Genomic DNA, 23,919 nt, shown 5'->3' with positions numbered 1-23,919 from the left:
TAACAATGGAAAGTGATACTTGGTACCTAACTCTGCCCAGTCAGAACTGAATGGAGATAGGGACTAGCAAAAGTGAAAGCATCATCTTAAAGTTCAGGAGGCAAAATTCCCTGGCAGGAAGATAAGCATCCTTTGGCTATTCACCCCCAGGCTATAGAGGAAAGCCAATTTAAGAAAAAAGGAAGAGAGACTATTGGTCAGATTCTAAGGGTTTGGTTCACAGAAGGCTGTCAAAGGTGAAGTTTAAGTACCGTGATAGCAAAAGAACCTGTTGAAAAATAAAGAGAGGGAATGTCTATAGAAAAAGGAGCAGCCACATGGGGATCCTGGCTGATGAGCTTGGTTAGTAAGATACCTACAATAGTCTGCAAGCTCCTATACACAAAGTTTCCAGAACTCTAAAATCCAGAAGGATCTGGAATTGAGATTTTATAAAGATGACCTCCAAAGCCCTGTCCCTACCATCACTACCAAAATTATTTTAAGATTCCTATTCAGAAAAAGTAAAAGCTATGCACACTATTTGATTGCTTTGCTGTCCCCTTCTTGATCCTAGGGAATGACTGCGAGAAGCACTATGAAGTTTTTAGCCCAAGCCCTCAAGTCAGGAAAACCTGATTTCAAATTCTAACTCTGCAATCAATTGGCTGGCTTTCCTGGGATTCTTATATAACCTTTGCCAGGCTGTTACAAGATTTCATAAGATACTTTATGTAAAATGTTTAACAGAGTGATCTGGACATGGGAAGCCCTCAATAACAGTACCAGTTTGGGGTTGTTTTTATTGTTGTTGTTTTTGGTTTTTTTGTTGTTTTAAGAGAGAGACAGAGAGAGAGAGAGAGAGAGAGAGAGAGAGAGAGAGAGAGAGAGAATTTTTTAATATTTATTTTTTAGTTTTCGGCAGACACAACATCTTTATTTTTGTATGTGGTGCTGAGGATCAAACCCAGCACCATGCACATGCCAGGCGAGCGCGCTACCACTTGAGCCACATCCTCAGCCCCCAGTTTTATTTTGTTTTTGTTACTGTTTTTGTTAAACTGGAAAGGGCAGTAACTATTGATCTGGTGGATGAAAAAGTTGTCAAAGGTGAAAAAGTTGTCTATGGACCCTTGGCTAATCTAGAAGCATCTAATCAAGTTCAGCAGATAGCAATTACAGCTGATCAAGATAATAATAATTATCAAGAACTATGTGCCAGAACATGAAAATTTAACTAACACTCTTGAAATAGAACAGAGATTGGGAGAGAAACTGAACCCTGATAACATTAACAATCCAGCCATGACAGAGACTGAGTCCCTTTTGGCTGTTGTTTTGGTTTTGTTTGGTTCTGGTTTTATCTGACTTTTTGTTTTTGGGTTGCTGAGGATCAAACCCAGGTCCTCTTACATATTAGGCAAGCACTCTGCCTCTGAACTACATCCTTATCCCTGTTTTGTTTTGTTTTTGTGGAATTAGGGATTGAACCCAATAGGTTCTACCTCTGAGGTACATCCCCAGCCCTTTTTAATTTTAAATTTGAGACAGAGGCTCACTAAGCTGCCCATTCCGGCCTTGAATCAACGATCCTCCAGCTGTAGCCTCTGGAACGGCTGGGATTACAGGCATGCACCATGGCACAGAGGTTGGGTTTAGTTTTTACGTAAGCTAGTACATTTTTATTTCCCACCCCCTTGGGCCTAAGCCACTCTGAGTTGGGTTTCTGCCACCTGGTTAAAACAAATGGTTTGTTAGTCCTAGGAAAGAGAAAAAGATCACTTCAAGTTAGCACTTAAAAAAAAAAAGTCATTCCGGAGTAGCCTCATTCCCTTATTGAAAACTGACTACATTAGTAGACCAAAGGAATGCTGTATTCTAGAGTATCTGGCCCAGTAAGGTGTTGTCATTCTCTTGTGACATCCTTACAAATAAGGAATAAGATGCTGTGATGGAGGCTGGGGGCAAGGGTGGTGATAGGACAGTAATATGCACTAAAAACTGATAAAACTACTAAATGCAAAGGGCGCTGATCAATGCCAACCTCTAGGGTCTGCCCTGTTTTATTAAGCCAATACATTCATTCTTAGTGCTTTCCACCCCCAAGACCAGCTGAGTCTATACTCTCGCCACCTTCTTGAGGCCTAGTACAGCTGTGTCCTGACTGAATGCACAGTCCAGTTCCTCTGACTCCTTATCAACACTTTGGTGGTCAAGTTTTTAATTTTAGCCACCCTAATAGATAAGACACAATCTCTCACTATGGATTTTATGCACTTTTCCTTAACGTTTAATTATCTTGAGTATCTTTTCAAGTGCTTATTGCCACCCATATATATTCTTTGGACATTTGAAAATTTTTGTTTGAATTAGGAAAGAGGCTCTTGCTTATTATGTAACTAGACAAACCATACAGAAAGGCATAAGAAAGAGTTCCCAGTCACCCACTGCTAACCCCCAACCCATAACGTAGGTAACCTAAAGTTCAAAAGAATCACCAGGAGCACTAATAAAGCATGCAAATTATTGCCCCCACTCTTGAAGATCCTAATTCAGTGGTTTGGGTGGGGCATTTTTAACAAACCCCTAGGTGATTCTGTATAAAAGGTCTATAAATCATTTCTTGAGAAATTCTGCTCTTAACATTGTTCTACAAGGAATAAAGGGGGCAATTATGGAGAGGAACAGCTGCACCACTGCCTTCAAGTAAGACAGGCTTTGCCTGAAATGGGAAGCATATTTGCTCGGTATTGGCCTATGGAACATCTAATGTTTGGAACCTAAAGGTCAAATTAGAAAAAAAAATGCTAATTTTTTTTTTGAAACTACTGTAAAACAAAATCAGACCCTAGAGCCAGAAAGTAAGGAACATACCAGAGTTGCCAGGCTTGAAGATAAAGGGCTCCTCTGGGTTGAGAAATGACTGGGAGTGAGGTAGAAAAAGGGTAAGAGATACCCGCCCCCCCCACACATACACACACACATTCTGTCTCTCCTGGAGGAAAAACTTCTTTTTATAAATACATGGAGAGGAATGTAACCCACCAGACAGGTGGTATGTGCCTTAACCCAAATTAAATAGCAGCTATTTACCCATAGCCGCATTTTTCTGGCTCTATTAGGAAGGCCTAAAAAGGTAGAGAAAGGAGACAACACAATATTTTTAAAGAACAGTTCCTTTTATAGATAAGAAGCATGCCCAGGCCCTGTCCTCACAATTTTGGATCCACAGATTTTAAGTTCTTAAGAAGGTCAATAAACAAGCAACAGGCTTTGGACAATCAAGCTCAACAAGTGCCACTTTGCTTCTGTGACAGCACCCAAAGACACATCCCCTCCCCACTAGTCAAATAAAAAGCCATTTATCTGATTTAGAGCAGAATGAACCAAGGCACTGTTTGCCACAGTAATCTGCTGATCCAAGCGGGAAATGAGCCAGCTGCCAGCAACTCCTGTACCCTGGCAGGAACTCAGTGAGCCTCCATTGCTGGGCAAGACCGGGTGTTGCCAGGTCCCAGCTTAAAAACAAACCATATGGTGTAGTGGAGCAAGTAAACAGTCCTTGTTGGAATATCTGGTAGTTTCTACTTTCAGCATTTGACCTTGGGTCAAATATCCAGTGAAATGCTTCACTGCACTCTTATTTAGGATATTACCAGGGTATGTGCTCTTGTTTGCAAATCATAATAGGGTTGACTTTATATTTTCATGCTTACAATTTTATTTTCTCTCATATGCAGTCCAATTTCTTCCAGTCCAGTTTCTTTCCTTTCCGACTGGCACAGCTGGGATTGACTGGGCCATGTGCCTCAACTCTTCTGTAAAGTATCAACTACCATCAGGCATCAGTACTTACTCTCATTCTTAAATTTGATAATAACCTGGAGGGCAATGCAATCTTATTTCCATTATACAAATAAAGCTGAACCTGCAAAGGTTAAACTACTCATCCCAGATCACATTTCTAGCGGTGTCTAGACGCTGTCTGGACTTAAAAGCTGCTTCTCCACCAACTGCCTTTCTATAATAAAGCAAATAAACTGATCTGCGTCGTCAGTAGGCAGTCATTCCTTATAGTAGGCATACCTGTTAAACCTGAAACTGCGCAAAGTTATATGTGAACTACTCTGTGGTGAGTGGACACCTACTTCTAAGGGGTCAGTGACTTCCAGAAGGATAAGAACCAGTATCTGAGCAGGCTATCTGCTTCTCCATTCCCATCTAATTTACGACAAGCAGACCTTTTGGCTTGTAATACCAGTTTGGACACTAGTTTTGTGAGTGTCCTTGGCCAACTCACCTCACCTTATGGAACACAGATTTGCGTTCTCTTTTTCCTGGCCTTGATTGTCTATTCATAATCATAGCTTCTTGGCAAAGGTTCTTTACCGTTGTTTGTATGTTTCCATTGTTTTAATGCATGGTTTCTTATTAAAATCCACCTCACATTCTACATGGCAGCAGGCAGAGAGAAACAAATAATAATTATTTTGTACCAACCCTGCTTAGCTCTCTGGGCTTCATTTTCCCACGTATAAAACGACTCAATTGGGCCACATGGATCAGGTGGCTTGTATCCCTGTAAGACTCAAGACACAAAGCTAGCTACGGAGCAAGCAAGCTGGAACCTGGAAGTTAACCGCATCCTGCCTTTCTGTCCCTGACTTCCCTTTTTTGATCTACCCAGCAGCTGTTTCCCGCACCCCTCCCAGCCCCATCCTGCCCGGGTCGGGCACACTCACCGCGCGCACGCGCAAGGTGCCCGCCTGCGTCCACTCCAACACCAGCTGCGCCTGCCAGGTGACAGCTCAGCGGGGCGCTAAGGGCGCGCGCGAAGATCCCAGCACCCACTCGACTCTGAGCAGCCGGGTACACCGCGCGCCAGTCTAGGGCGCGGCGACCGCGGTTCTGCTCACGCTGCTGCGTGCGTGCGTGCGCCGCGCGGGAGAGGGCAGGCCTCCAGCCCTTGTTAGTTGTTTTTCGGGAGTCAGGTTGTTTGCCCCGCCGCTCCTTGAGTCATCCACGGTCCGAGTGGCCCAGTGGCTGCTGCAATAGCCATGAACTGGCCTGCACCTGGCGCAAAGCGTTGCAAGCAGGGTTTAGAGCCGCGCCCGCGGAAGACTCACCCACCTGCGCTTTCATTCAGCTGCCTTCTCCTTGCCGGGCTCTTCACCTCATAAATGGAGCAGGTGGAGGGCGGGGGGGACGAGGGGGCAGCACTTAGGCCACCCGGTGGGAATGCTGATAGGCGCTGGATTAATGTGCGCCTATCCAGATCACTAAATTCTAGGGCTGGGCCCCGATTGAATTCTCTTGGCTGCTGAGGACCCATGGGTTCTTGCCCCAGCTTTCCAGGGGGCTCCCTACACCACTTCAGGCAAATCAGCCAACTGCCTCTCTGTGACAGGGTGTTGGTCCATTCTCTCACTCCTCTGTCAGAGAGACTGTCAGTGAGACCCCGTAGAGAACATAACGGACAAGTCCCCACCTTGTTGGGCTCCCAGACATTGAACACACAATTGAAGATGATCACTGATGTGAAGCATATGGAAAGGTTCCTATCAGCCAACCTTATCTTGTTTGTGAGGTCAGGAATGGACTATATTAACCTTTCTAATCTTTGCAGTTCTTTTATTCTTATTCTCACCATTAAGCTTTATTGTTTATTGTCACTAATGATAGTGGTATTAGTATTGCTTACAAAGAGTCATTTTACTTCTATTGTCTCGTTCATAGCTTTTCTAAGAGATGGGTATTACTATTTTCATTTTATTTTTAATTTTTAGTATTGGGAATTGTACTCGGAGATGCTTTACCATTGAGCTACATCCAAAGCTCTTTTAAAAAATTTATTTATTTTTTGGAGGTGGGTACTGGGGATTGAACCTAGAGGCACTCTACCACTAAGCTACACCCCTAGCCATTTATTTTTTATTTATTTTTTTTTGGGGGGGGCGGTACCGGGAATTGAACTCCGGGGCACTCTACCAATATGCCACATCCCAGTCCTATTTTGCACTTTAGAGACAGGGTCTCACTGAGTTGCTTGGTGCCTCGCTTTTGCTGAGGCTGGCTTTGAACTCACGATCCTCCTGCCTCAGTCTCCCAAGACACTAGAATTACAGGCATGCCCCGGCTTTATTTTTTATTTTGAGACAGCATCTCTTTGGCTGGAATTTTTGATCTTCCTGCCTCAGCCTTCCTCCTCACTGAGATTGCAGATGTGTGCCACACCACCTATTCTCATTTTAGAGAGAGACTCAAGCATAATAGCCCACCCCTGTAACCCCAGTGACCTGGGGAGACTGAGGCAGGAGAATCACAAGTCCAAAGCCAGCCTCAGCAATTAGCCAGACCCAAAGCAATTTAGTGAGACCCTGCCTCAAAATAATTTTTTTTAAAAGGCTGGAGTTGTGCTCAGTGGTTAAGTATCCCTGGATACAATCCCCAATACCCAAGGGGGGCGGGGGTGGGCCTAAAGAAAATTAACTTGCCCATGGCCGCACAACTACTAAAGATCAGGACCAGTATTCAAGTTCAGACTAGGGCCTCAGGGTGCTTAACCACTACCCTACATCCATAAAAATATAAAAGACCAGAATAATCTTGAATATGACAGATGAGAGCAACCGAGGGAGGTGGTTTTGTCTGTAGAAGAAAAAAGGGAAGTTGAAAGTCTTTTTAAGGAGTAGTCCTATTGATTAGACTAACTGTGCATGAATTGCAGAGGTCACCAGGCTAGGGAAAGCTAGAGTGGGAACATTGCAATTCAGTATAGGGGGAAAAATTTTTCTAAAATGACATCACTTGCCTGGAGAGAGTATTATTCTACAAAAAGGAAGCACTCAAGCAGAAAGGTTTATTGGTGATGCTTCAGATATGGGTTTAGGTAATGTCTGAGGGTCCTTCCAACTCTGCTATTTTATATAGTGTAAAATGTTAACAGGAAAAATGAGTCCTAGAGTGGTTAAGTGGTTTGTCCAAAGTCACCCATGAAGTAAAGAACTGAGGTAATCTGATTCCTTAATCAGCCTCCTTGAGTCTTTGGGAGTGAGGGTCTTGGGAATGCTCAACTCTTCCTTCATGCTCCCATAAAGCACGTGTGTGTCCGCCCAGTTTTTCCTGGGTCTGTGGAATCATCTGCTTTACATGCTTTACTTCATCTTATTTGTGTTTTCAAATACAGTGTCAACACTCCCTGGGCAATTGCTGTCCCAAGTGTATATTTGATAATATAAGAAGAATTAAGCTAGATACAATTTCATTTGGAACTAATGTTTCTTTGATTCTATTTTAGGACTCTGAGATATTTTGAGGGAAACTTCTAATGTACTGGCACTAATTCCTCCATCTCTCATCCTAGTCACAAATATTTTGATGAGCAGCAATCTACTTGTCAACTTCAAAAGAGGCATTATTTTCTTAATCCTCGGGAAAGCTCCCTTTTTTTTATACATACTTTTTTAAGTACTTTTAGAAAAGTTCTTCTCTAAAACAGGAATCCAGTTGCCTTTTGGGATTGATTTCTAGAACATTGGAATCACTTTGTCCCTAGTGGCACTAACCCAAAGATAAAAAAAAAAAAAAAGTGTCCCTCTTCACCACAATGTGTTAGAAAAGAAAGAAAGAAAGAAAGAAAGAAAGAAAGAAAGAAAGAAAGAAAGAAAGAAAGAAAGAAAGAAAGAAAGAAAGAAAGAAAATACATTTGTCTGGCTCAAAATTCAGAAGTGTACTGTCAAAGCTGAGTGCAGGAGCACATGCCTGTAATCCCAGCAACTCAGAAGGCTGAGGTGGGAGGATTGCAAGTACAAGGTCAACCTATGTAACTTAGCAAGACCCTGTCTTGAAATAAAAAATTTAAGAGGATTGGGGATATAACTCAATGGTAGAGCAACCCTGGATTCAATTCCTAGTACTGAAAATAAATAAATAACAAAAGTATTCTGTCAAGGTTATGGCTTATTGACCTTTTGATTCCTCTCAGTGCCTGGCATAATGCCTCATACATAGTAGGTGCTAAATAAGTGTTTCTATCTCCTAACTTTTGACTGATGGCAGGATGACATTAGACTTTCAAGCCCCCACTACACATGACAAATCTAGGTCACTTTGGCCTATACTGATGGATTCTCATTGGAACTTGTTCTTACAGAACAAGTAAGGGAAATGATCCTTACCTCCCCGAGTTCTGGGATCTGGTCTTTGCAAGTGTCACAGAAGTCCCCACTGAAGGGTAACTTGTGTTCTTCATATTGGCATTTTGGACCTGTTTTTCTCCTACAGACAACAGGTTGTTTGCTGACGAATAGTCAATCATACCTGATTGACTTAAGGCAGGTAGAGATGCAGATAAATTGCTTTTTAAAAGAAAGCATGTGGGGGGAAAATTGAGTCCTGGGGTGGTTAAGTAGTTTGTCCAAAGTCATCCATGAAGTAAAGAACTGATGTAATCTGGGGTTGTAGCTCAGTGGCAGAATGTTTGCCTGGCATGTGTGAGGCATTAGGCTTGATTCTCGGCATCACATATGAACAAATAAATAAAATAAAGGTCCAATGGCAACCAAAAAAAATATAGAAGAAGGAGGAGGAGGAGGAGGAGAAGAAGAAAGCAAGCAAGCATATGGGGATCAGCACAGTGAGCCTACTTTATAGAATTATTCCCTTAACTTTGTGGTCCCACTGCGCACATGTGTTACCTAAAAACAAGGATGTAGACTCTTCCCTTTTGCTTGCAAATGTTAGATGAGTAGCTAAAAGCAGGATTAAAGACTTGGCACCTCTGCCTCTATTTTGCATTCACTTCCTCTGTCCCAAGTCACCTTGAATTCCAGGAACAAGGTCTGGCCTGATGAACATCATGTGATGAGTTGTAGCTACTGCCCGAAATAGCAACTTTCTTATCCCAGACAAGGTCCAGCCTGACCCATCTTGGGGTGATGATGAACCAGACCACACCTGATCAAGATCACCTGCTTGGGCAGCTACAAAAAACCTTCAGCTATACAAACCCCCAAAAGCTCCCCTCATTCCCCTTTCTATTAAACCCCAAAGTTTTTATCAGCCCCTCAAAGACAATGTCAAGGATGGGTCCCCTTGTCTTCCTAGTGTAACCACACTGATTTATGTTTCTTTCATCCTTGTCACCATTGCCATTTCAGTTTGGATTTTGGGAAGAGTAGCTGGACCTGATTGGATTCTCAGAGTCAGGCCTCTGGCCTAGCACTCCACCACTGAAATTCACTAAAATTGACTGGACGAATTTTACACATCACCTGCTTCTCTCCAGAATCACAATCCAGAATGAATTGGCTGATTAGCCACACTGGAGTCATAAGCAGTCAGCAGCCAGGGAAAACTGATAACAGAGCCTTTTGGTTTTCATGAAGGAGATCCAGGCTAGCCTGTTCCTCAGGTGCCTCAAACATACAAAAGTAATCAGGAGATTGGGCAACAAGGAAAATGATAATAATTTGTAGGCCAAAATTTGAAAGAATGAAAGGATATAATCTGCATAAAGTGCATAATATAGCAACTGAGCTGCATTCTCAAAACCTGAGATATATATACTTGTTACTCAACCTTTTCAATTTTTAGCTAATTGGCTGTGGAATGTAGCTCAGTGTCAGGGCACTTGTGCCCTGGGTGCAAGACTCAGCACACTCGTATGCCCTTGTGCATGCGCGCGCGCACACACACACACACACACATACACACACATATACACAATTAAACTAATCAGAGGACTTCTTTACAACAGTAATACTTTCCTCCCATGACTTTCTTTTTCTTTCTCATTGGAGTCATTTGCAATTACAAAACCAAGCAAAGGGAAAATTGAGATAAAATATAAGTTGTGTCAGATGTATACTTAACATCACAGTAGGAGTGAAAGAGTCCCTTTAAAATTAGAAGCAGCTAAAAAAAATTAAAAGCAGCTTACTGAAAACTGCTTTTCTACATTTGGAGTTTTCTCCTGCTGATAATGGAAAACTGAAAAGCTACCCTGTGACCCAGGGCAATGATCCCAAAAGCTGAAACTGTGACATATTTCTGACTATCACAACCTAGCAAATTATATACATTATCTATATAATTCATTTATATAAATTTTATATATTTATACATAAATATATAACATTTATTTATGGAATATTTATCATATATTTATTTACATAATATAATGTATATCATAATATTTATTTACATTTATATATGTAAGTAAACATATATTCACCTATAAATATTATATTTTATATAACATATAAAGTTATCTATTTTTTTTCTGGATTTTACTTCTATATTGTAACTACTTATATAGGAACAATAGAAGCAAACTAGCTGCTTCTCCCCAGTTTGGATCAAACTGCACTAAATTTATTTTTCCTTTTTACCTTCTTTACTTATTTCTTATGTAGGCAGTCAACCAAATCTAGCCAGCCAGGATCTAGGCAGTTTCCCTTCACTGCCTTTAACAACCTCTCTGTGCTGCTTTTACAATTTGTGTTGAAATCTCTCCCTCATACCTCTTCTGATTCTTTCTCTTCATTTCTTCCAAAGCTTCCATCGAGGCTCCTTGCTCTTCACATGTGCAAAAACTCCCCATTCACAGGCAGAGCTGTTTTCTCTTCCCAATCAAGTTTTCTTGCTCCCTCCTCCCACAAGCAAGGCCAGGACCTCCCCAGTGGACAAGCCTGAGCTTTAGAACACTCCTTTTCTGTATCTGTAGAAATACATGGGGCTTTAGGTGTGCCTCAGTTCTGGAAATTGGCTTTAAAATATTACCATCATGATCCTTTAGCCCAGTTTGGTGGAAGCTGCTTTGCTTTTACCATACTCCTTTTATTAGTCAGTCTTCCTTTGGTAGCAGTGACAGAAATCCAATTCACCCCAAAATTTCAATGACCAGTAGAAGAAAAGACTGTCTCTACATTTGTGTCTTTTCAAAGCTCCTTGAAGAAGTGACTGACAATTCTGAAAGGATTTATTAGGCCAGAGAGAAAGTGTGAAAGAATCAGGGTCATGTGTTAAAAGGATATAGGAGCCAGGCATGGTGGTGCATGCCTGTAGTCCCAGTGGCTCAGGAGGCTGAGGCTGGAGGATCACGTGTTCAAAGCCAGCCTCAGCATCTCAGCGAGGCCCTAAGCAACTCAGTGAGACCTGATCACTAAATCAAATATAAAAAGGGCTGGGGATGTGGCTCAGTGGTTAAGTGCCCAGGGTTTTAAATCCCAGTACCAAAAAAATAAAAAATTAAAAAATTAAAAAGGGAAATTTGAAAAACCTTAATGGATGCTATTATGAAAGTTTGATGTAGAATAGGATTTTTTTGAGAGAGAGAGAGAGAGAGAGAGAGAGAGAGAATTTTTAATATTTATTTTTTAGTTTTCAGTGGACACAACATCTTTGTTTGTATGTGGTGCTGAGGATCGAACCCGAGCCGCACCATGCCAGGAGAGCGTACTACCGCTTGAGCCACATCCCCAGCCCTAGAATAGGATTTTTAAATAGTCTCAAAATATTAACTTACATATTACTGATTAGTTACAAAGGCAAATGGTAGCTTTGCAATGGAGTAACTTTATGGACATCACCAGTATTTAAAAGCTAGTATCTCTAAGCACCGAGATACCCTGCATCATGTGAATCCTAATATGATGCAAAAGAGGTGACACAAGGTTACTTCAAAGGTATTCCTATCCCAAATATAGAATCTGAATCTAATCACGGGGAAACATAAAATAAACACAAATTGATGATATTTTACAAAATAATTGGACTGTAGTCTTCAAAAATGTCAAGGTGAAGTGACAAAGACAGACTGAAGATTCCAGGTTGAAGAAAACTGAGATAACAAGAAATAATGCTATGCTTGACTTAACTGGGCCCTGGACTGCGAAAAAATGTAAGTTGTTACTGGAACAATTGATGAAATCTGAATATGGACTGTGGATTAGATGGTTGTGTTGTATTGTCATTAAATTTCCTAATTTTGATACATTGTTACTGTTATAAAGACAATGCCCTTGTTATTAAAAAATACACTAAATATTTAAGAATAAAGGGATATGATATATATTTATTTATTTATTTATTTTTAATATTTATTTTTTAGTTTTCGGCGGACACAACATCTTTGTTTGTATGTGGTGCTGAGGATCGAACCCGGGCCGCACGCATGCCAGGCGAGCGCGCTACCGCTTGAGCCACATCCCCAGCCCCATGATATATATTTATAATTAGAAGATTTGTGTGTGTGTGTGTATATATACACACACACACACACACACACACACAAACATGCATAAAATTAGTAGTGGAGGGAGATGCAGATCTCAGTGAGATGAGAGTTCTGTTGGATTGATAAACCTGCAAGAAACTACGAGCAAATAAACTGGTCAGGTAATGGCAGGACAATAAACTTGAAAATTCATGAACTGGCCCATCTACTTATCTTTGTGACTTTGGACAAACAAAGTAGCCTGAGACTTAGCTTATTTTTATTTTTATTTTTGGCACTGAGGATTGAACCCCAGGGATGCTTTACCACTGAACTACACCTCTGGTCTTTTGTTTTTCTATGTTGAGACAGTGTTGCTAAGTTGCTGAGGCTGGCCTTGAACTTGTGATCCTCCTTCCTTGATCTCCCAAGTTGCTTAGTTTCTTTATTCATGTGAACATAAAATCTTTACATATTTTCCAGAATCAATTGACAAAAACTGAAATAATCTATGAGGAAAAATATATATAAACTTTAGAATGATACAAGATGGGGTAATAATGAAACCCACCATATAGTTTTTGTGAAGATTCAGTGAGTTTACACTAATTCTGAAACCATAGATATAATAGATTTTTTTTAAAGAAAGAGAGAGAGAGAGAATCTTTAATATTTATTTTTCAGTTTTCGGCGGACACAACATCTTTATTTTATTTTATGTGGTGCTGAGGATCGAACCCAGCGCCCCACACATGCCAGGTGAGTGCGTTACCACTTGAGCCACATCCCCAGTCTGATATAATAGATTTTTACATTGTAATACTAAGACCAGATCTTGGAATAAAATGTCCTGGCCAAGCAATGACCATCACGAGGGCCCTATTTGATCAGTTTGTATGATATAGATCTAGACTGTAAACTTCCTATGAACCAGAGGAGTGACTGATCCAAAATGGAACTTAATAAATACGCCCAGTGCTCATAGCCTCAGAGACAAGACTAATGCCCACCCTTCTTGGTCACCTAGCAAGTTAGGTGTATTTCAGTTTTTCTTAGTAGCCAACATACTTTTTCCATTTACAAATATATGTAAGTATAGGGGATAGAATACTGATCTGGATATTCAAAAAAACTGGCTCTGCTATGACTTTGAATTTGTCCTCTATTGCCTATGTCCATCATTCATTAAGTCACAAAGTACGTACTGGATACTTGTCAAATATTGCACTAAGACTAGGAATACAATGCAGACAATACTATAAACAGGACTTGATCATGGTTTATTGGAAGAGAGAAACTATCTCAGTGATTATACACAACATGGTGGAGCCACACTAGAAGGAAGAACAGGGTGCTTTAGGAGTATATAAGAGGGCCCTTCTCATTGCTCTGCATATATTATTTGAGGGTGCCCTGATTTGGTCCTTTTCATTTACCTTTCTCTGAAAAACCCACAAGTTTGCTCAATCTCCTGCATGTGCTGGCTCCTCAAGAGTTATTTTAACCTCCTTGGACATTTATCATTTGACTCTTTAGATAAAACTAGGTAATTCTAGCTGTGCATGATGCCACAGAGGCCTGTCTAGAGTAGTCATGAATGACAATATCCACCAGATGGCAGCATTGCATAATCATTGAAAACCATGACGCTGCATAGTTTCTGGAAGACACCTTTTTTGGCATATTCTAGAATCTATTAAGTGGATATCCGCTTTTGTATCTTCTCAGAATCATTAAAATAAGTGAGCAGTTTCTTTCCAAGGATGTTTTTTAGTCCTGAGATACACAGATTGAAGAAATGAACACGCAGAGTCTTTGAAGGAAAAAAATCTTTGAGTTTGGCTGGGCCTAGTGGCACACTCCTATAATCCCAGTAACTTGGGTGGCAAAGGCAAAAAGTTCGAGGTCATCCTCTGAAACATGGCAATACCCTGTCTCAAAATTAAAAATAAATAAATAAATAATTATATATATAAAGGGCTAGGGATGCAGCTCAGGGGTGGAGTGAGTATCCCTGGGTTCATTCCCCAGTACCACAAAATAAAATAAAATCTGAGTTCAAGAATAACAATGCACCCCTGACTCATTTAGTATACCTGGACAAATTAAGAAAGATCTCTGGGCTTCATCTATCCTATCTAAAAATTTAAAACAATTGAAATTTTCCCGTGACGTGTGTGTGTGTGTGTGTGTGTGTGTGTGTCTGTGTGTCTGTGAGAGAGAGAGAGAAAGAGAGAGAAAGGGATTAGATAATATAGGTAAGAACAATATTGTATAAAATGTTATATACAATAAGTATAGAAAATAATTATGCTTTAGCATGAGAAAAATCAATCAAAGTAGATGCCAGTATCCTCATGATATTAGAAGAAAGATTCTGAGGCCTTAAAATAGCCCAGAAATGTTGATGGTTCCTTAGATACATTTAAAAGCCTATGTTGACCTTGTCAAAAGGAATTGTTTACCCCCCAAAAAAAATCCGTTGTGGTAGTGTCATAGTTGTTAAGCTTTTCTTATTTGGGGCTTTGGAAAATAATTATGAAGTTTCTATTTCAGCTCACAGCCTGTCTCCTTCCAACAATAAGGTTAAAGAAAGTCACCTTTGGCTTGAATTGCCTAATAATAACATCAGCAAGTTATATTTCTATGAGGTTTATGGCTTAAAGAGCTGTAACATATCCTGTTTCAACTAGAGCAGAAGCAATGGCAGTCAAAGATATAGTGTGAGACAGTAAAATATAGGCTAAGAGGATGACAGAACTTGAAATTCAAAACATAAGAAAATATCAAAATCTGAGTTCCATATAGGTTAGAGAGGCTATGAGATAATAGAAAGGGTCTGAAGTCTACCATTTGCCTGCGTAGAGAACCAGTGATAAGAAGTCTTTTTAGGAGTTCAGATCAGGTTCAGAGTCTGACAGGAAGTAAAGAGGGTCTGGAAAGTCTGGTAGTAGCTAAGATTTAAATAGGTCACTGGGCAGGAGGAGAGACAGTAGAAATTAGTACTCCTGAAGCAGAAGTAAGCAGCATTGTCTAGGGAGATTTGCTGGTGGGGAAATAACTAAGACTAGGTATCCAGGATCAGGAGCCAGAGAGACAGAGACTTCTGAGTTCGAACTTTGACATTGAGGAGAATGGGCATAGCCCTTAAGAACTCAGACCCTAATTAAGCACTAAGCTGCAGAACACAGACACTGAGCTGCAGATGGGCTGATTAAACAAGTTGGAAGGGGATGACTTCAGTCAAATGTAAGTCTACTGAGGTAATCACTGATAATTTTTCAGATCTTGATCCAGAACAGGCAGAGAGAACTGGACAGGACATGATCCTTGTGAAGGTGAACAGACAGACATCATAGGACAGTGGAGTGGAACACTGGGAATTCTCAAAAGCTGGTGTTCTTGGGGAAGTCACCACACCTCTACAGAATTTCGGCTTCCTCACATAGAACAATAATTGCTTTACCTGGTTCTTAAAACTGGTCAGGAAAAACATGAGTTAATGCACCACAAGATACTTTATGAACTATAAAGGGCTATATCAATACAATTTCATTTTTTCATGCTTTTTGGATTAGGGATCTACAATTCAAGTCCAATCAAGACCCTGGTTCTGTTCACTGCAGAAAGTCTTTCTGGAGAGATGCTAGGCTAGCTGGGATCAAATGATGCATTTATACCATTTTCTGTGATACATATCAGTGCTTCCTGGTATTAGTATGGGGAGTTGAGAGTTAACAGGATGTGGTCTCAGGATCAGCTCCCCTCAGGAATGGCAACTCAAGCATCTTCCAAATTTAGTTCTCACAAAGGAGAGTAGATTACTACAGTGAGCAATAATGAGTCATAGGGAGCACAGTTTCATGCTCTTGCTAATGAACAATGCAGAGGAAGAGAACAGGGACTGAAGGAAGAAAGAAAAGAAAGGGACATAGAAAATGCAGCTATTCCAAAACATTAATAATAGTCTTCCAAATAAAAATAGCTAACACAAATATTCCAGAATGTCATGCATGTGAGAGCATACTTCCAGGAATTAATGGTTCATATGATTAAGACAAATTTTTAAATATAACTTGATTATCTAAATATTGCCAAGTCAGTCTGACCAGAACAACAGGAGTGGGGTAAAAGATGAACTGCTATTATTCACTTGTGTCCCCATAACAGGACTGGGGTACTGAGCACTTGTGAATGGTAGGATTTTATCTTCTACTGTGCTTTTCAAGTCCTGGCCTCAGTAAATTTTTTCAATGAGTATATGGAACATCAGTGATGTGCACTTCCTTCCTGTCAAGACATATATCCATCATTTTATATATTATCTTACACAATGTTCCTTTCAGACCAATGCGTTAAAACCTCAGACATTATTTCAGAATAATTCTGACAGGAAGGGGAGAGGTTTGTGGAAATAGTATTCTAAGAGGCTATGAAACACACTATTTGGATTTTCACTTTTGTTTGTTTTGGTATTGGGGATGGAATCCAGGAGTGCTCTACTACTGAGCTATATCCCCAGTCCCTTTTATTTTGAGACAGAGTTTTACTAAATTGCCCAGATTGGCATTGAAGTCCTTGAAGTCCTCCCATTTCAGCCTCTTGAGTAGGTAAGATTATAGGCATGCACCACTGAACCCAACTAATCTTTTCTCCTCATAGGTTAATTATCTCAGGTATTTGCGCATGCTAGGCAATTGCTGAGCTACATCCCCAGTCCTTTTTATTTTACTCTGGGACAGTATCTCACTGCATTGCCAGGATGGCCTCAAACTTGCAATCCTCATGCCTCAGCCTCCTCAGTTGCTGGGATTAGAGGTGTGTGCCAAGGCTTCTGGCAGTAAATTTTTCACTGTTGAATCTCATTTCTTTACTGTTTAAAGGGTAAATTTACTTCCTGGTTTCCCTCTATGAAAATGGAAGCAAGGCCTGTAGCATTTCTAGAGAAACATTTTAGAGCAGGGCATAGTGGTGTATACCTGTAATTCCAGTGCCTCTGAAGGCTGGAGCAGGAGAATTACAAATTTGAGCTAGCCTAAGCAATTTAGGGAGACCCTGTGTTATGGTTTGGTTATAAGTTGTGCCCTGAAAAGCTTGTGCAACAGGCAATGTTCAAGGGTGAAATGATTAGATGATGAAAGCTATAACCTCATCAGTAGATTAATCCATTTGAATGGACTATTGAGTAGGAGCTTGCTGGAGGGAGTAGGCCCCTGGCTCCTTGTGTGCACACATGTGCTCTCTATACACTGAGGATTGGACCCAGGGTGTTTGACCTCTGAGCTACACTCCCATCCCTTATTATTTTTATTTCAAGATAGGATATATCAGTCAGCTTCCTTGTTGTAACTAATAAACTAAATACCCCTTGAATTGTTGGGTGTGGTGGCACACACCTATAATCCCAGCACCTCAAGAGGCTCGGACAGGAGGATTACACGTTTGAAACCAGCCTCTGCAATTTAACAAGGTTCTAAGCAATTTAGTGAGACCCTGTCTCAAAATAAAACGACAACAACAACAGCAACAAAAGACTGAGGATGTAGCTCAGGGGTTAAGTGCTTCTGGGTTCAATCCTAATACCAAAAAAAAAAAAGTTAATTAATTAATTAATTTAGAAAAATCCTGGTATCATAAAAACCAACTTCTGATTGTGTTTTGGTACAGTTTGTGGTAATTAGATCCATCAGTGAAAAAATAGGTCTCACTTTCTGTTAATTTTAACAAATAAATTTAAATCTATTCATTCACACATATATAATGATATGTATCACTATTGGGGCTCAGAGAACAATGCTTGACAGAGGAGACCTCATAAATAGCCTTAGAAGCAAAGTTTCTGATCTATCCTTTTGTCTCTTGCCCCTTGTTCTCCTCTAAAGTGAATCATAGAAAGCAGATTCTCTTTCCCCCAAACCAGCCATAAAAACTAGAATTATTCCTTTCTGTTTAGGAGCTGGCTATAATGAAATTCTCTGACCTATCTTTTTGATACCAGGTCATAAGACTCCCATTCCAGGATGAGTCCTACCTTGCTGTAACCAACGGGCCAAAAAAATTCTTGATGAGCCTTATTGTGTTTTCCTACTGTCTTTTCCTATTAGCTCATACTGTTTTTGTCGTCACATTTCTAACATGATCATGCATCCCTATTTCATCAGAAAAAGCATAAAATCTGGAGATATTGTGTCACATACAACTATGATAAAAATTTTTTTTGTTATGGCTTTTCTCCTGTGAATCTATTGCCAGTTTATTTCATAAGACTCAAATATCAAACCTTCAGAGGGAGAATCTGATCTTCCCCAAAATACATACAAAATATGACTGGATGTTTATATAGCAAAATATCAACATTTGGTGATTATCTCTAAGAGATTTTTGTTTTCTTTACCTGATTTATCTAAGTTTTTTAAAAATTTCAAACGAATATTCGTCACTCCTGCGAGGAAAAACAACAGTAAACATTTTATATGGATACATGATTTTTAAAAAATATTGTTGGGAAGTAAACACATGGAGCTCACCTTTAAGAATCTAGAAGCCATATGAGACAAAAGAATACATAAGTTCAAAGAATGAAATAAATGTATGGTTAATGACTCCCTGAAAAGTAAGAAATGTTTGCAGAATATCTCAAATGTGTTTGAAGTTGCTATCATAGATGTAGCAATCTACTTGAAGAAAACTCCATAAACAGTGCAAAGGGGAAGAATGGGGACTATAGGAAGTGCTCTCACTGTCAAAAACTGAAAAACAGAACAAAAATTTTCTTTTTTTGATACTGCGGGTTGAACCCAGGGGCACTTAACCACTGAGCCAGACCCTCAGCCCTTTGCGCTTTTTATTTTGAGTCAGGGTCTCACCAATTTGATTAGGGCCTAAGTTGCCGAGGCTGGGCAATCCTCCTATCTTAGTCTCTGTAGCCACTGAGATTGCAGGCATGGGCCATAGCACCTGGCTTGTCCTCATGCTTTCAGTCACTCCACTAACTTACTTATCTGCTATTTATTATGCACAAGGCTATGAAATAGTTAAGCAACAGGGACAGAGTGCCATATTTTGAGTCATTGCATTTTTGTGCTTATTTGTACCTCAAAACTCTAGAGATGGGCAGGCCACCCTGGTGTTTTTAGCGTACATCTAAAAATTTCTTGTGTTTGTCCTTATTATTTTACTCAAGATAATTCTGGTTACCAGTGACCTTTCCTTGAATAAATATTAGTGGCTTAAAATTTTTTTTTCTAATTATCTAGACCTCCCTATGAACACAGAAATAGTCACTAGGATGAGATTGTTCCAGCTTCCCTTTCTAAAAATTTTCTCTTTCTTTTGGTTAGGTAGTTGAGGGGTCTAGTCTTGTCTCTGCCACCAAAATCTGTATGATCTTGGGAAATTCAGCTTGCTTTGGAAGGGCACAGATGGCATGTGTGAAAACACTCTATAAATTGCATTTGAAATGTAATGATTACTGAACTAGATGATCTCTAAATTTCCCTCAAGGCCAAAAATTTTCATTCAATACCTTTATTTTTAGTGAATTCACCTGATTTAGAAGCTAGCAATTGCATTTTGTTACATTTAAAAGAGTACTTCCATTGTGGCAAAGCTGCTGCTGATTCAAGAAATATGGAATGATTTGTGACTTTACATCAGCAGGACTAACAACAGATAATTCTTCAATTATTTAGGATGAAACTTACTGCAAATGACACATGATTTTAAGGTTGAGTCATAGCCAGCACATAAAAACATCATCTTCAGGCTGGGGCTGGGCTCAGTGGCACAGCGCTCAACTGGCACCGGGGTTGAGCCTCAGCACCAAATAAAAATAAATAAAGTAAATGTACTGTGTCCATCTACAACTAAAGAAAAATAAATTTTTAAAAAGCATAATTTTCTACATAAAAGCACACAGTTTGTCATCCTTGATTTAATAAACTTAAATTTAAATTTTAAGATGTATCCAACTGCAATCACATTTGAACAGACTGTAGACATTCATACAACATTTTAGAACATTTAGTACATTACCAGTGCTGGAATAGTGACTGTCACAGGCAGGAAATAAATGAAGATACACACCAAATGCATATAAAAAATTATAGAATCTCAGAATTAGAACCCTAAGTTATTTATACTAGTGGGTCCCAGAAGTGAGATTTCATGGACTAACAACAGTTCCCCCCCAAAAAATAATGAGGTTATATATATATAAACTTTTTATTTTCAAATAAAGGTATTTTTAAAACAATAAGAAAACTATCTACCATCAGTATCATTTTATAAAAAGGGATTTTTATGACATGTAGGAAGACAAAATCTAGACTAAACTACAATGTAAAACTAGATAAATGAAAAATTCATTCTACTGCTCTTATTTCTCCAATATCTTTATGGAAAACGTTGTTAGACTTACACCTGTCCATACTCAGACCTTTGGGGATCACTTAATCCATTCTATGCTCCCCCCATTCTACCATAACACCTGAACATACATAAATATGTCACAGTAAAACAGGGAGCTGAAACTCCAAACCTCCATTCTTGTGAAGTCAGACACCAAAAGTCACACAAAAGAACTGTATTATAGGTGAAATTAAAAGCAAAGTCCTGCTTAAGCAGAGAGCACTCTCAAGAGAGAGACAGGGCCATCTCCAAGTAGAGAAGGACAAAGCTGACTCCAATTTTATTATTGTTTGATGTTTATCAGGAAGGCAGGGGACCACCTTCTGTACTGTTTGCTAAACAGGTGTTCAACTTCTCCTTCACATGGGGCCATGGAGTTTTTGACTTTAGTTGGTCCTCTCTGGATCTGTCATGGTGGCCATCCTATTTATGGGGTGGTCATCTACAAGTCAATCCCATGTTAATGTGGGCACTGGTGTCCATTGCTGGTCAGAAGTTACTTTATTGAGTGCAGCTGCACTACTAAAGGAATCTTCCTTCCCAGACAAATGGAGACACTTCTAGCTATAATTTTTAGCTTTACATCAACATCAATGGACCCTGTCATTGAGTTGGTCCCATCAACTCTTAACCCTGTCAAGAGTTAGTCCCATTAATCTTTTTCTCTTGCTGTGATTTCCAACTAGCTCCCTTGCTTCTATTTTCTACAAATCAACTACCACCTTTGCTTTCTCATTTTCTTTGGAAATTGTTTAAAGACCCGAAAGTTGATTGTGACCTTGTCTGCATTTCACTGCTCTTTGCTAGCTACTACATAACAATTACACCAAAAATCCCTTTGAATGTATATACTTTATCCCCTTATTCCTCAAAGTGAGCATTTTATTAAACTTTGTATAACTATGATAGAAAATCAGCAAAACAGTGATTATCCCTGGAAACCTCAAACCTGGATTTTTTTGAAATTTAGTTATTTTAAAGGTACTGGCGAGTAAACTCAGGGGTGCTTTACCACTGAACTACACTCCCATCCCATTTTATTTTTTTATTTCTTTTATATATTTTTGCACTGGGGATTGAACTCAAGGGCGCTTATTCACCGAGCCATATTCCCCAACCCTTTTTTAAAAATTTTGAGATAGTCTCGCTAAATTGCTGAGGCTGGCCTTGAGCTTGCAATCCTCCTGCCTTAGCCTCCCTAGTCTCCCTGGGATCACAGGCATGTGCTACCATGACCGGGTCTCTTTTTATTTTGGGATAAGGTCTCCTTACAGTGCCAAGATTGGCCTGAAACTTGTGATCCTCCTGCCTGAGCCTCCCGAGTGTCTCACAGCACCCGGCAATATTGTCGTTTTCAACACTACCAAGATATGACTCTTCTTTATGGGGGGGGGGCGATAATAACAACCGTTCCTACGGATAATTTATGCACTGCCTACTTTCTCTGTTGATTCTGTCACTAATGTTCTTTATTAAGTAGCTACTAGGATTTTTCCTCGAAGATCAAATGTATCAGTGGGGCGACAATGCAAGGACACAGGGCGGCAGAGCAATTTCTGCTTCCCCTTTCTTTCCCCATCTGTTAAAAAAAAGGGGGGGGGGCTCTAATACTCCGTTGAGAGTAGAATTCTAATTACTAGTTGTCAGGTCTCTAGGTCTGCTTTTCTCTTCCTCTCCACCAGAGGCGACAACCTCTTTCCAAAATGAAGATAAGCTGGAAAAGACCAGCCCTGAGGAGTGGCCAAAGAAAGATCAAAGGCTAAAAACCGCCTAAAACAAAGAGCAAAGGTCGATACCCAGCTCCCAAGGAGGTCTGAGACTTCCTACCGCCACACACACACACACACACACACACACAAAAATGAAGGTGACCTCTCCCTCACTTGCTCTCTAGGCCTAGGACCCGGCAGCCTAAGAGAGAGCGGGCGGGTCCGAAGTGACTAATAGATACCAATAGAACTGTCGACGACAGGAAGTGGAAGAGAGCCTGGAGCGGGGGTGAGGACAAGCCACGCCACGCTTGCGCAGACAGCAGGCGTTGCAGTGCGCATGCGCAGCAGTGTGATGACGCGATGACGCTTGGAGCGTGGGCCGCGACTCTCACGGATCCGGTTCCGCCCTCCTCTCACTGCCGACCCTTCGGGTCTAGAGCCCGAGATCCCTTTCCCAGAGTGCTCTGCGCCGTGAAGAAGCGGCTCCCGGGGACTGGGGGCATTTTGTGTTGGCTGGAGCTGGAGTAACAAGATGGCGGCGTCGGCGGAGTGACAGGGGTCCCCCTGGGCCGGAGCCGGCGGCAGTGGTGGCAGCGGTATCACCGTCCTAACTCACCGCGCCCCTTTTCCAGCCCGCGACGTCGCCGTGAAAACTCGGCAGCGGCGACCTCCCAGAAACAAGTGGCCTAGCCTAAGTAACCGCGAAAACCACTCAAAAATTGCGGCCTGGCTAAAAGAAACCTGACTGATTGGCGGTGATCGGGTTTCCCTTGGCCGATTCTGGGCCCTGTACACCGGGAAAAACCTCCGATTTTCACTTCCTGCCGCCCTCCGCAGCCTTGCCCGGCGGACGAGCCCCCGAGGCCTCCGTCCTCTCCTCAGAGGTGTCGGGGCTTGGCCCCAGCCTCCATCTTCGTTTCTCAGGATGGCGAGCAGCAGCGGCTCCAAGGCCGAATTCATTGTCGGAGGGAAATATAAACTGGTACGGAAGATCGGGTCTGGCTCCTTCGGGGACATTTATCTGGCGATTAACATCACCAACGGCGAGGTAATCACCCAGGGTGGGGTTCATCCAACGCTGCGCGCCCCCCCTCCCCGAACCCCAAACTGCTCGGGCCTCTTCCTACCGCACGCACGCACCGGGGAATCCAGAGGGAAACCAGATTTCCTGGTGTAGGAGCCTCCCCCGCTTTCTTCCCTAAAAGGAAAAGAACCCGATAGAGGTTGGCTAGACTGGGAAGTTTCTCAGCTTGTTACAAATGTCCTTTGGTCAAACTTTGTTTTTTTTTTTTTTTTTTTTTAAATCGTGCTTAAGGTGAGAAGGGCAGAAGCCTGAGGTCCCAGTTTCTCTTTTGTGTTTTCTATATGTAATTGTACTGGGGTTTATGTTCCAATGAGTGCAGTTTCCGATCGCCTGGCTCCATCAAAACCTCTCATTACGTTCAGAGGTTGCCTGTTTTCTGGATGAATCCTTTTCCTGCACTTTAGAGGACGTGCGGATTTCGTCACTACCCCCTGAAGAGGCCTTTGAGGCTGGCTGCCCCGTTTTATAATTACAAAGGGAACTTTCCCCTCCCAGCCTTTCGCTTCGTCCTAGTAATA

The 23,919-nt window shown here is 41.0% G+C and overlaps 2 protein-coding genes across 4 annotated transcripts in view; one reads left to right on the top strand and one right to left on the bottom strand.

Annotated features, from left to right (window-relative positions):
• Positions 1–4,986, bottom strand: part of Arhgef37 (Rho guanine nucleotide exchange factor 37) — a 49,978-nt gene extending 44,992 nt beyond the window's left edge. The window contains exon 1 of the mRNA XM_026384441.2: positions 4,722–4,986. The gene's annotated coding sequence lies outside the window, so the exon portion shown is untranslated. The remainder of the gene's footprint in view (positions 1–4,721) is intronic.
• Positions 4,987–22,724: 17,738 nt separating this feature from the next.
• Csnk1a1 (casein kinase 1 alpha 1) overlaps positions 22,725–23,919 on the top strand; it is a 43,538-nt gene continuing 42,343 nt past the window's right edge. For 2 of the 3 annotated variants that reach the window (XM_026384514.2, XM_026384513.2), the window contains exon 1: positions 22,725–23,365. In XM_026384514.2, the coding sequence (XP_026240299.1) occupies positions 23,243–23,365 (123 nt within the window). In that variant the 5' untranslated portion in view covers positions 22,725–23,242. The remainder of the gene's footprint in view (positions 23,366–23,919) is intronic. The other variant, XM_026384515.2, reaches the window with a different exon arrangement.

This window comes from Urocitellus parryii, chromosome 1 (assembly GCF_045843805.1).
Source record: "Urocitellus parryii isolate mUroPar1 chromosome 1, mUroPar1.hap1, whole genome shotgun sequence".
In the NCBI taxonomy this organism is placed as follows: Eukaryota; Metazoa; Chordata; class Mammalia; order Rodentia; family Sciuridae; genus Urocitellus; species Urocitellus parryii.
The sequence above is the reverse complement of the archived record's forward strand: the minus strand, read 5'-3'. Positions and strand labels throughout refer to the sequence as shown.